This window comes from Ctenopharyngodon idella, chromosome 22 (assembly GCF_019924925.1).
Source record: "Ctenopharyngodon idella isolate HZGC_01 chromosome 22, HZGC01, whole genome shotgun sequence".
NCBI lineage: Eukaryota > Metazoa > Chordata > Actinopteri > Cypriniformes > Xenocyprididae > Ctenopharyngodon > Ctenopharyngodon idella.
In genome coordinates this window covers 6,771,350-6,785,566 of record NC_067241.1, presented here as the reverse complement: position 1 = coordinate 6,785,566, position 14,217 = coordinate 6,771,350, and the positions used below count along the sequence as shown (strand labels likewise).

Genomic DNA, 14,217 nt, shown 5'->3' with positions numbered 1-14,217 from the left:
TTCATTTGGAAGCCTGTGTGCCATCCACTCCTGATAAAGGACAAAAACATGTACCAGCAAAAGTCGAAGAAGACTCTAAACTGCTATAAACCAGATAAATCCTGAAGCTCAAGCATGGGACAGAGCAACTGTGTTCTGCTTAATAATCAGAGAGCCATACTACCAGACTCAGACTTCACTGTCCCACAAGACCTTCTGTGCAAAGCAAGTCATTTAATGACTGACCTACAGATACACTTCTCCTTTGACTGTGTCCAAGGCTCATTTATTATACATGCTCACGACAGAGGAGTAGGTATGTGCGGTTAGGTAAATAGTTAAGTGACTTTGAAAACTCTGTGTCAACAGTTGACAATCACTTTTGTTTAAGCAGCTGTTTTTTAGGAGACACACAATCCCTGAAGTGTGTATTTTGTTCTCCACAAGCGTCACCAATAATGATTTTTAGGATGCATGATATATTGGCACCGTACCAAGTTATTTTATTTTATTTATCGTAACAAGTTTTTAGGGATTTTATTTTTAATCTACTTAATTGACTTAATATACATGTATAAATATATTCATTAATTTTAATGAATGTAAATAATAACATTCACTCATTTATTGTTATTAAAAATGTATTATTTTTAATGTCCGTGGTTATCATCCATAACCTAAAATAATAATCTGCTACTAAATAATTATGAACTGAACTGAATTTTCTCTAAATTTTAATATGAGTGAATTGATTGATTGTTTTGAAATGGTTTCCAAAACACCCCACATCTGCAATTGGTCAATCAAACTAATAGTCCCGCCCCAAACGCATACCATTGGTTGAGGCAATGTTGTTGTTCTGGGCTGGTCAGAAGAAAAACAAAAATACACACTTCAGCTTTTAAGCTAAATCTATTTTTTATTTATTTTTTTAAATTCCAAATTAATAACAATAATAATAACTATATAAAATAGACAAATATGCATTTTTAAGCTTTTTACCTAATTCATGTTTAAAATATAAACAGTATAATACTAAAATAAATCACTTATTTAATAAATAGAAATATTAAAAAAAAGTTAAAAGAAATGTTAAATAAGTATAACATACATTACCTTTTTAAAATCCAGATTTAAACGCAATTTATCAATTTATTATTTATTGTTGTAGTGATTTATTTACATTATATTTTTAATACACTGATAATTTTATTTTTAGCAACGTTTCTATTTTTCCATAGTATGTATGTATGTATCTCTGTCTATCTGTCAATCTATCTATCTGTCAATCTATCAATCTATCTATCTATCTATCTATCTATCGATCGATCTGTCTGTCTGTCTGTCTGTCATGACATTATGAAGACATAAGTTGCTGCTCCATTTCTGTCTGTTTACAATAGCACTAAAGGAAGATATGAATGAGAAGTGGGGACCGGTTACCGAGGAGACTGAAAATGGACAGAGCCAGCCTCTCAGACCCTTATTTGCCAAGGAGGCGTGAGAGAGAGGGAGCCAGGGGAGTGGAAAGGAAGGACAGCATGCTGCATGTGTACAGTTACACACGAAAACACACACACGGTCACAGACGTACTCAGTCAGTCCAGGGAGACAGAGGCAGTGCTGGTGTCTCTGTAGAGTTCTGTCTCTCTGTTTTGCACTCAGCTGTATCCATTAGCCAAGATGCCGCAGAGAAAGAGGAGTTTCACTTTTGGAGCGTACGGCGGGTAAGAGCAAACGCTGTTTACCAAAACATTTCACATTCACTTTTCTCTTCTTACTCTGTGCTGTGAAGTGTGATTATAAATAATCTGTCAGAATATCAGCCACTGTGGTTAAAGTCTCAGTAGGGAGATATGATAACGGCATGTTTGAATGCTAATGCATTGTAAAAGCACAGTGTTATCGCTACAAGCAGACTTGATTTCATCACTGGTATATATTTGAATGACAGGACTGCTCTCTCAGAGTGCAATGCATTACGGCGGCTCGGGTGAACTGCTCTCCCTCAAGTTTAATAACCCTGTTATTAAAGGCCATTATAACGGAGAGGGTAATTGAGTTTGGATTGAATCAGACACTGTGCTTGACTGAAGCAGACACGCATCCAGGCAGAAACCTTGTGTCTGCGAAGCAGCCAGGGAGGTTAACGTAATCACGAGCCGTTTACCCTATCAATCCAGCCTTGAGGATTCGATTAAGAACTCTTTAAGTGATCTGTTGATTCAGTAGGGAGGAATTCAAACCTGAGTTACCCACAGACTCCAGTGAGATTCCTCTGCCTGTTGAAGGATCCTGTCTGCTCAACAGGTGCAAGGCTGCCATATTTCAGCTCTGTGTTGTCAAGGACAAGTGTTATCTGTGCCTGCATGGCTGATCTGATCACAGGAACACTGTGAAGACACTAAACCTGTCCCACTAGGACTGTCCTTAACTAGATATATTTCCAGTCAAAGGTTTGGACACATTTGACTGAATTTGTTTGTCATGGTCGCTTTATCTGTTAAGGTGAATGCTTAAATGCTTGAAAATTGTTTTGGAGACCATTATAATTTGTGCCTGCACATGAATTTCTTCTTATATATATTTAAAGTGCCCCTATTATGCCTTTTTAAATGTTCCTAATATTGTTTTGGGAGTCTCTTACAACAGGTTTACATGCATGCAAGGTCAAAAAACACTTTCGTTTTCTCATAATATACATTTAATTTTACATCAGTTCCTAGTAAACGATTTGTTAGAAGCAGTTCAAAGAATCAGTCTCTCTAAACCCCTCCTTTCCGTGAGCTTACACTGCTCTGATTGGTCAGATGGCCCAATCCATTGTTACTGGTCGATTTTACCGTATCAATTCGAGCCCGATTAATGAGCCTGAATCGAATTCAATTCGAGCCTGCATCCGATGATAAAACGTCTAAAGTAGTTGATCAACCAGAAACTGATTCGTAATCACGACTGGAGTAGGACATTTCTCTATGCTAAGTGTCAACTTAGTTTGCGTTATTTATAAGACATGATAGCCGCGTCACTGTTATACTTTATGTAGGTGCACCTGTGGGAACTGTATCAGAATGGCAAGCGAAGCTGAAAACCTCTAACATAAGATAATCATTTAGGCCAGATGTATACAGACTTTTTTGTCATAACTATTAACAAAGAAAAATGGCTATATCATTGTTGGACATTACAATGAGTGTTTACTGTTTACAGAGAGAATACTTCAACTAGTTAGCATGTACTAGCATCTTAACATCCTATCACAACACAGATAGAGCTCCACTCTATTGTATTAATAAAAACGCAGAGGGAAAAAACTGTTTGTTTTGTATGTTGTAAACTCCCACGTTAGCCGAGCACAAACATGAATAGCTGATGATGCATTATACTTTGTAAACAAAAGTCATGCTCCATCCTTGATCATTACTCCAAGTAATAAGACAGATAAGCTGCATTAATTGACACATTTTTAGACAATATTGGACCCACATCTGAATAGCAGAACTACAGAAACGTGAGTTAGCCGGTTAGCAGGAGACATACATACTAGGGTGTACGTTACACAACATAACATACAAAACTACAAATTTTGAACAATTGCTAGAAAATATAAACATCAATTATTAATCATACTTACAGGTTGAGATTCAGAGGAGTTAGCTGGTCCAAATAAACTGGGCATTGATCCATATTTTAAGACCAAGCGTTTTGTGAATCCTGCGTTAAACTCGCCGAGGTTTGAGAAGCAGTCGTCAGTAAAATGGCGGGAATGTGTCTGTGCGTGCGATAAGTGGGCGGGCAATATGCTAATGTTTCGTTGTGACATCACAACTAAATGGCTTGGGGTTCGTTTTAAAAAAACAACTCGTTTAATTGACTCAGAGTCGACTCTTACTTTTGAGAGACAATAACTTTATATACGGTGCACTTTCAGATTTAAAACTTTAGGATGTTTTCATTCCCTTAGAGCTATGTTACACACTACATGAAAGGTAATTTTCAAAAATCCATAATAGGGGCACTTTAAGTTAAACACTTTAATTCATGTAAGAGTAATATAGTGTTATGTGTAAAATAACATTAAATGTAACCATAAAATAATAATTTAATCTGTTTTCGTATTGAAAATTAAATAGACATTTAAAATAAAACCATCAAGTAATTGCAACAAAATTATATATTAACTTTTTATAATCAAATTCAAATGTTGAATTTAAAAGCAATTTTATCATTTGAACTATATACAGTGTATATATATATATATATATATATATATATATATATATACTAATCCTTTAATATTATATGCATCTTAAAACAGCTGGTGGTGTATACAGCACTTTAAATGGCAGCTTGTACTACTTTTAAGAGTTTGCTTCACTGACTTTGTTGATGGAAGTAAATTATCCGTATTGATCCTTTTTCTCATTTCTCTCAGTAAATTGTCTTTGGCTGTGTTTTGACATTTGCTTGGTCCTGAAGATTGTGAAATCTAAAAGCCATCATTGAAAATTGCTCCGGGTGTAGATAACAAGTGAACAGATTTGCTTGAAGGTGATTGGTGTTTACATGGCCTCGTGAACATGTACCTGTTTACAGAACATAGACAAACACTGAATTACTATGTGCTGTAGCTTCCTCACTACTGTATCTCTTTTAGATCTTAATGTATTTGCCACTGAGGACATTTACAATTACTTTGGCAGAGGCTGTCCTTAGCTGTTCTCAAGGGCATAACTGATGGTGACTTGAGTTTTCAGCCCAGATCTTTAAGCCACAGCCATCTCTATCCTGAAGAAACAAAGAGTTGCAGAACTGATTCCACTAGCCTCTGTTAGAAGTATGAGAATATATCATGCAGGTTCAGGATGCGGATCTGCATGTGGAGCATCCCCTCAGGTGACCTCAGAATGAGAGATGAAGTCATTTTCTAAATAAGTCTGGTGATGCTATGCTAGATCATCTCTCTGGCCTCATGAACTCTTAATGGAGTCTAATGAAATAAACAGCAGACCCAGACTTTGTCCCAGATCATGAAATGCTTTTTCTTTTTGTCTTTCTCTCTCTCATACACTTTGGCACCTGGGTCGAGTCATAGGACTTGACTCCAGATCTCTGAGAAAAAAAAAGACTATAAGTGGACCTTGTTTAGAAACAGCCATGTGGAAAAGCTACTTGTTTTGCAACCAGTGGTGCTGATCGCTGGTTCTTGGAGGTCAGCAGATTCTTTAGGCCCAATTTCAGTGTTCCAGTGGGGCAAAGAATGGGACAGGAAGTGAACAGAGAAGAAGTGGCTAGTGAAGACAAAAGACTCGAGAGCAGAAAAAATGCCCTTTATTTATGCCATTTTCCTTTGATTCTGCCATGTTGATTTGTACATTGTTTTCCATTACCACAAATATAATGCAGATTTAGTTAAATGGCAAAGATTAAAGGTGCTTGTCAGCATTAGTTTTTCTAATCCTCTGTTTGTTAACCGAGTGGCATTTTGAAGAGGCAGCTGAACCATTTTCATGAGGTTTCGTTTAGCATTACAAAGACCACGTGTGCACCTCTTAAGGGTCTGTGACCATTCATCCACCTCTCTCAGGAAGGTCACTAAACCGACTCTAACCCCTCTGTCCTTCATCTGATCTTCATCTGAATTTACAGTCACGTTCACATTCAGCGGCTGTATCGAAGACGTGACTAAAGATGGCTGGATTAATTTTAGTGTTATTTGAGGAACCAAAGACCGTTGATTAGTTTTGAAGGGCAGCTGTTAGACGCTTCCTGTACATCACATAGATGGCTATAATGACACATAACTCATTTTCAGCAGGGGGGAATATATTAAGAATGAATTGCACCCGATAATAGCATTGTTTTTTTACCACACGCTGTCTTGCTTTAGTGCTCAATTTACTGAAGTGAATTTACCATTATATTATCATCATTTGATTAATTAGTACTAGAATTGGTTGATAGAAAATATGCACAAACTTCTATGTGTGTGTTTTTTGTGCAGTTTGGCACAGTCTATAATATGGATGTAGAGTATATTGGAAACACATTGGTCATATGCCAATATTAGACATTTTTAATTGATCTGTATTGATCAGTATTTGATATTTAATTGTATATGCTAATTTTCTTTATTTTTACATTTATCTTTTCTGTCATCTAACACTCAAAGTTAATCTTTAAAAATACTAATAATTTAATAACATTGGTAAATGTAATCTCATCTCAAATCTCAAAATGAATATCCATTTTTCTTACTGTACATTTTAATTTTGTAATGTCTAAATTCACATGTAGCATTTAAAATGGTTGTTTTTTATTTTGATTTAAACTACTATTTAAAAGTTTGTGGTCAGTAAGATTTTTTGGAAATCTTTGGTATGGGGAACATATTCACTATTAACTATGACTTTTGCCTCAATAAACTCTTAATTTACTGTTTATTAATAGTTAGTTAGGTAGTTGTTGTAGCGTTTAAGTTTAGGTATTGGGTAGGATTTAGGGATGTAGAATATGGTCGTGCAGAAAAAGGCATTAATATGTGCTTTATAAGTACTATTATTAAACGGTTAGTTCCTTTTCTTGATTCTGATTGGTCAATAGCTGTGTTTTATTCACGATGACCGCTTCACCCGCTTCTCACTACACAACACCCTTAGCAACCACTCTTAGCAACGTAAACTGTTTGTTCTCAACTGATATTGTTCATTGAAGCTTATTGTATTATGTAGAAGAGTATTGCGAGAAAGAGATCGAGTTTATTACCTGCATTCAGATTTAGCATTTTCCTTCAGGTCAGTCCTGTGTTCATAATATAAAATCTGTTTAAATGTCCAATGTATTATCTTGTCCTTTTAACAGTTAAGGGGTTTTCCCGTGACTGACAGCGCTAGTCAAAGCATTTGTCAGTTGCGTCTTGTTCCGTGTTCACAACAATTCAATCTTTTCAATGTAAAAGTCTTCGCTACTGACTGACTCACTCATAAAGACAGTCTTTGCCGCCATCTAATGGCATTATAATGTAAGGTTCTGTTGATGTTCACGGTCAGGGACTATTTTTTCCAGCAGAAGGAAGGCTTTTAGTGAAAGTTTACTTCATGAAAGTTGCATTGATACATATTTTTGGCTTTAATATTTGCATTGTGTGGTAACCGTTTTATAAAAGCAATAAGGTACTCAAGGCTAGGGCTGTATCGTGAATAAGTCACGATACAGCACAGCCTCTCGTACCTTATTGCTTACATAAACAGCCAATATGCAATAATCTGTATTTTATTGCTACTTTCTTAGGGGGCGTTTACACAGCACTGTTTTGAACTAAAAACAAATCTTGGCCGTTCATTTAAGTTCATTTTGGCGCCCTTAAAATGCAAACTTTTGAAAACGATTTTCAAAGTGCAAGTTTTTGAAAATGATACCGTCATTTTCTCTGTGTAAACTACAAAAACGTGAATTTGTGAAAGCGGTGACGTCATGAGCATGCGTATTATATGTTCAGTCTATAGGCGTGTAGTTTTTCTTTACAAAGTGTCATGACCAACTACTGGCCTGGCATGCATAATACTGCATTTTTAGTTGTTTTCGTGGATCCATGTGAACGTGGATAATTTGACAACGTTGTTGTCTGTACACAAACTTCTTCAAAAACGCAAAGGAAAAACATTTCTGTTTTTATTACGTTGTTGTCTTGTAAACGTACCCTCAGTCAGTACTGAACCTAATTTATATTTATTTAGTGATTTCACCCCTGAGACCCTAGGTCAAATTTACAAATGTCCCGGCACTGATAGTCGTCACACATATGATGCATTCCAACCCTCTGTGTCACATGACAGGTGCTGCTGCTGTCTTGATGGGTCTTTGCACCTGTGCTGTTGTGCAACAACAAATGTGGACATCACAGCTAGGCGACACACTTTGCTGAAACCTGAAGAACTGTGAGACAGTCTGCATCTGTTAAGGCACCCGTATGCATTCATCTGGCTGTCACATTGTAGACTCGAGGCTGGTACCGCTGCGTGTGTCTTCAGCGTCTCAGTACAGTACATCCACTGTACTGTTACTCTTTACTGTCTTTCAATGGCTACTTTCAGATGTTGTTTTTTGACATCTGAGCTTACGCTGGATATCGAGTCCTGCTTTGATTTTCATATGACATATATCAGTCAAACAATATTCATTATTTAACAAGAACACTGACACTCAAAGCAAGCGCTGCTTATGCACATGGTCTTTTTTGCTGGGGTATCGTTCCTCTGTGTTCCAGAGTCATGAAAATTTGATGGGTGTTTATGTAACGTTCTTGTTATGGTACACAGTGTATTGGCAGTGACTAGAGGGCTGTTCTTTCAGTTAACTCCTGTTCCCCAGACAGCAGGTGTAACTCCTTCCTCCTTAAACACTCACATTCTGAGACATTATAGTGTCTGACGTACTGTTTCCCCACAAGTCATTTGTGTCATTTCTTAAAACAGACCAGAGTGTGGAGTTTGAAAAGAAGAAACATCTTTTTTTCTGATGTGATATCTCAGGAATGTCTTATGTTTACTATATTGAGAGCGTTACACACTACCGTTAAGAAGTTTAGGTTAAGTATGATTTAATTTAGCAAGCTTGCATTAAATTGATCAAAGACAACAATAAAGACATTTATAATGTTGCAAAATATTTCTGTTTCAAATAAATGCTGTTTTTAAACTTTATAATTATCAAAGAATCATGGAAAATGTATCACAATTTCAAAAGAAATGTTTCTTGAGGTCCAAATCTGCATATTAGAATTATTTCTGAAGGATCATGTGACACTGAACAGCTGAAAATTCATTTTGAAATATATTAAAATATATATTAAAATGTACTTCTTTTATAATGTGCTGTAATCTTCTGTCATTTACTAAAATCAATATGACAAAGCACTACTAAACCTGTCCAGTTTATAAGTTTTTTTTTTTTTCTCTCTCTCTGTCCATTATCTATTATACTGTAGTCACAAAGTGAACAATTTGCTAGTCAAGTTGTTAAGGGTTAAGTTTGCATCATGTATTTTGTTTCCCTCCACAAGGCTACTGATCCTTGACCCTGAGGAGGGTTCAGGATCATGGATTTACTCAAGTGGGTAGGACCAATTTTTAAAGGGGTAGTTCACCCAAAAATAAAAATTATCCCATGACTTACCCTCAAGCCATCCAAGGTGTATATGACTATCTTCTTTCAGACGAACACAATCGGAGATATATTTAAAAATATCCTTAGTCCTCCAAGGTTTATAATGGTTGTGAATGGGGGGGCCGCATTTTAAAACAAACAAAAAAAATGCATCCATCCATAATCAAAGTAATCAATATGCCTCTAGAGGGTTAATAAAGGCCTTTTGAATAGAAGGGATGTGTTTTTGTAAGAAAAATATCCATATTTAAAACTTTATGAATTCAAATAACTAGCTTCTGGCGGACAACCATACACATACTGCGCAAGTCGATTTGGGCAGAAGAGCAACCTTTGCTTTGACCCGAAGCAATGATGCAATGATGAACGCATTTTTTTTTTTAAACGTGGCCCCCCATTTCACAGCATTATAAGGAAGTCTTGGAAGACTAAGGATATTTTTAAATATATCTCTGATTGTGTTCGTCTGAAAGAAGATAGTCATATACACCTAGGATGGCTTGAGGGTGAGTAAATCATGGGATAATTTTCATTTTTGGGTGAACTATTCCTTTAACATGTGGGACAACATCAGTGTGAAAATAAATGAGTCAAAAAAAGAGACACTAAAATTTGTTGAAGTATATTGTAAATTAATATCATCAAAGTGTGATTCATTCATAGCAGTCATGTGTTTCTGCTTTTTCCAGTTAGATTTAGTTATTTTCCATCCATTCTCCAAAAAACCATTGTCCTCTGTATGATCACATGGATGCTGGAGGCTATCCCAGCATCTCAGGCTGCGGGCGGGGGAAACAATTTCGACACGTCCAGTCCACGAAGTGCTAACACACACACATTCACATGCACACTTTATTTGTTTTAATAATTTATTTTAATTCCATTTGTTTTTGTTTTTCTCATTCCTTTAGAGATGAACTGAACCATAATTGAATGAGGCTTGCGAATTGTGATTTCTAAATTATAAATGACATCCAGCAGGATCGTTGTGCTCTCTGTGTTCGAGACATGATTTATGATGCGCCTGCACCATGTTGCTGTACCAGAGGGATCGTACACTTAGACGTGATGGTCAACGAGCTTGTGTTAGAGCCAAGTCAGCTTCAGTAAGTCATTTTATCCTGTGTAGATCCACTAAAATATCCTATACGGTCTCAAATATTGACAGTATCTTTTGTATCTCATACTGCACCACTCAGTCACTCAGAAACTTTTATTGCAGCGTTATAAATTTAAGCTCACACAACCTGCTCGTTTCATATTGTGTGCGCCTGCAGAGGTTTGAGAGCAGCAATAGTACATTATTACATTAATTCAGAAGATTCTGACAGAAAGGGCCCATGGCTCTCCATAAGGTTCAGAAAACCCTCTAGTTTATGCTCAAAATCCCAGTGATGAATTATACATCCTTAATCTAGTTCTGCAGTAGAAAGGAATGCAGAGACTTACTGATACGTCCAATATGATTATGTATTATCTGTGTTGTTCATGATGTGCTTGCAATTAAAAAGCAATCCATCCAATTAACCTGCATAACATTCATTTATTCACAAAGCGCAACATTCAAGAGGAAGGAAACTGCCTGACGTTGGCAAGATAAAGTTCAGCGTGAACCGTTGAGTCACATTTTTAATTAATTTATAGCCACAGATATTGCATTTACAATATTTGTGATAGATTTTCGGTGTCAAAAGATCGTTCATATATTCAGGCAAATATTTGTCTTAGTGTGCGTTTAATACATCTGTTAATTTTAGCCGGCTAATTGCTTAAAACTATCATGTACGCCGTTGAACTGTAATCCTCTGCGGCTATTTTGGCTCAGTCGAGGCTTTGCTTCATAGTTTTACCACACCCAGACTCAATTTCCCCTTTATGAGGATTCTGTGTAACAGGAGAGGAGGTGAACATGAGTCCAAGGATGAAAAATATCAAGTTTTATGATTCTCTTCATGATGGGAGTTCTGATATATCCTCATCTTTTTATTGTCATCGCTTATTTGTGACCATTTGGCAAGTTCATAAACATTGTAAATCCCATGAATATAGCAGACAATAAAATGTCTAGATCTGTCACATCATTTACACATAGGTTGATGGCACCAGTGTTCCCTGCAGGCTTCAGTAGTTTAAATCTCTCGTGGTCTATTGAGTGATGTGTCGTTTATGTGTTGGAGCAACTGGGGCTTTTACTGTTTATTTGTGGATATGAGGCGAAGCTAATTAAACCGGAGTGACTGTGAGCGTCCCTGCAGCACAAACGTCAGGACTGACAGTAATTATGCTTTGTAATCTACACACAAGAAGTCTGTCTCCTTTTGTCAGACAGATTGTGTGGATTTGTTTGATGTTTGTGGACTGTTCTTATAAATGGATAAAAGCAAAAATTAAAAACCTACCAGCAAAAAAAACAATAAAAAAACAGCTATTGAGTTCATAAGTTGCTCAAGGCATGGTTGAGAATATTTGTGCACACTTAAAGGAATTAAAGTATTATACCCAAAAATGAAAACATAAAAACTGAAATATACATTTTTCGCTGATAATCTTGCCCTCCACTGTAGGTTTTGAATAAAATATGGTAATTTGTAACTCATTACATCTGTTTGAATGTCATTGGTTCTTTGATGTCTCATCATAACCAATCATCACTCATGTCAAACCTGATGCTTGCCGCCAGATTTGATTTGTGAGTTAACACTAACATCCAAAACTTTGGGGTTGAAATTAATACTTTTATCCAGCAAGGACATATTATTAAATTGATCAAAATGGACAGTACAGACAGTTTATAATCTCATAAAAGATTTCTATTTCCAATAAATGCTCTTCTTTTGAACTTTATATTTATCAAAGAATCCTAAAAAACAAAGCGTATCACTGTTTCCACAAAAATATTAAGCAGCACAAGTTTTCAACATTGATAATGATATAAGAAATGTTTCTTGAGCACCAAAATAGCATATTAGAATGATTTCTGAAGGATCATGTAACAATGAAAACTGGAGTAATGATGTTGAAAATTCAGCTTTGCCATCATAAATCGAAAACAGTCATTAAAAAACCTTACTGACCCCAAACTTTTGAACAAAAGTATACATTTAAGGTGGATAAAGGGAAGATTTGTTTCAAACATCTGTTTGCTTGCCATGCAAAGCCATTGTATTGCTTCAGATGATTAGAAATAAAGCCCACAGACACTGTTTATATATATATATACACACACACACACACACACACATACATATATATATATATTGTTGTATATGTTATATGTTGTGTATGTTTTATATATTATATGAAAGCAGCATGAAAAGCATCCATTTAGCAAATTTTCCATTTAGACCCATACAGGGTTAGAACGACATGAGTGTGAGTAATGATCTTTTAACTAGTTTTAGTGAACTGTGAACCAAAGGCGCATACTTTAGGCTTGGTGCCTAAAGGCAAAAGAGACTTGAGCCAAGGTCTTCACTGTACTTTGGGTCACCTACATTTAATGGAAAAATTTAGACAGCCTAATGTGTTTCAGTTTGGCTGAGGGTTAACCTACTGAATTGTTATTAGTTCTGACAGTTGTTTGTTCTGATGATGAAACTGTGAAACAAAGCCTCTCTTTAAATGAGGGATGGATCTTTTTTTTTTTAGACTTCTCAAATGACTTGGATTAAGGAAGCCATCTTTTGTCTTCCTTTGTAATACACAAACAATATGAAACAAAAAAACAAGTGATGAGTCAGAGTGAAGCTGTAAATGAAATAAAGCTGCGTGACACTGTTGGTGTGAGACTCTTTCTCCTTAGAAAGAAAAGACTGTGCTGTTTTTAGGCCATCTTGCATCATGAGAACTGTGACTACGATCTTGTGACTGACTATTATATTCATTATGAATAGTAAACAATTACAGATTTGTTCCACATTATCATTTCTAGCATTATCAGTGTTAGCATTTTCATTGCTAGTCATTGCATTATCAGCAGTGTTCAAAGACTGTAAAGCCCCACATTCACAGAGACGGTGTATTGCCTGTAAAATAAAAAAGGAAACAATGACCTCCTCTTTTGAAACCACACACTGCCTCCGCTTTGTCAATAGCATCAAACATGTATGGACTTGAGGTGAGGATATACTATAAATAAGCAGGGAATTTTGTTTTTTTTTATTTTAGCACTGTACCTCTGTGGAAACGTTCTTTGATGTACTTGACTCTGGGTGTCACTAAAGCGGTCAGCGTTTAACATCAGCTGTCTTATTTGAAATGAGAGGCTGTCAGAGGACAGTCAACATCTGTGACATCGATTGTCCTCTTGTCTATTATGAGGAGGTGAGGCAGGATAGAAAATTCAAAGTCCATTGCTGTCAACAAAACACACACTGCAGTGATGCTTTCAGTCCATTTACATTCTGTTAGTGCTTTAGTGTCTAAGAGCAACAACCCTGCATCTATTTCTGGCTCTGGGTCAGGAATACCTCAGATGTTAGCTGGTATAGTATGAATCCTGATAGTATGCAGCCTAATCCATGACAGAGAGGTTTCTGGAAAGATGGATTGCCATAAAGCTGTGGATTCTACCGCCTGTCTGACTAAATGGGGGGGATGTGCACTTAAAGTAAACACACTGGAAATATGAGAGTATCTAAACAGCAGCAGGGGAAACACGTAGAGAACAACTGGACTTCTTTTTTTCTTCTTTTTTTTTGCACAATGCACAATATGTTGTTTTTTATAGTTTACTATTTAAATTTATTTCCCATGTGTCGTACAGTTTATGATGGCAAGCATTTTTAATCTTGTGTTGCTGCAATGCATGTAAGAAGTACAGGTTTACACTATAATTCAGTTGTCAAGTGAGTGTTGCATCACAACACCATCTGCTGGTGGCCAGGATCATGTCTGAGTCAACAGATTTTTCATTTATGTAAGGCAAAAAGTAATTTATTTAAATATTAACATCTGTTTCAGTCACTGCTGACAGTTTTTTTATATAATTTTTTATAGTACTTGATTGCTTTCACATGTTGACTGAGGAGAAATGGGTCCACTTTAGAAACAAATCACTACAAAATTATTTAT

At 36.1% G+C, this 14,217-nt stretch overlaps 1 protein-coding gene across 18 annotated transcripts in view; it reads left to right on the top strand.

The window, feature by feature from the left end:
• Nucleotides 1-14,217, top strand: part of rap1gapa (RAP1 GTPase activating protein a) — a 97,962-nt gene that overhangs the window by 15,943 nt on the left and 67,802 nt on the right. Inside the window, exon 1 of one of the 18 annotated variants that reach the window (XM_051879472.1) lies at nt 1,486-1,706. The exons of 4 other annotated variants lie outside the window; for them this stretch is intronic. In XM_051879472.1, coding sequence (XP_051735432.1) covers nt 1,663-1,706 — 44 coding nt within the window. In that variant the 5' untranslated portion in view covers nt 1,486-1,662. Of the gene's footprint in view, nt 1-1,485; nt 1,707-10,088; nt 10,251-14,217 lie in introns of those variants that run through there. 13 more of the 18 variants (XM_051879470.1, XM_051879469.1, XM_051879468.1 and 10 more) reach the window with 13 other exon arrangements.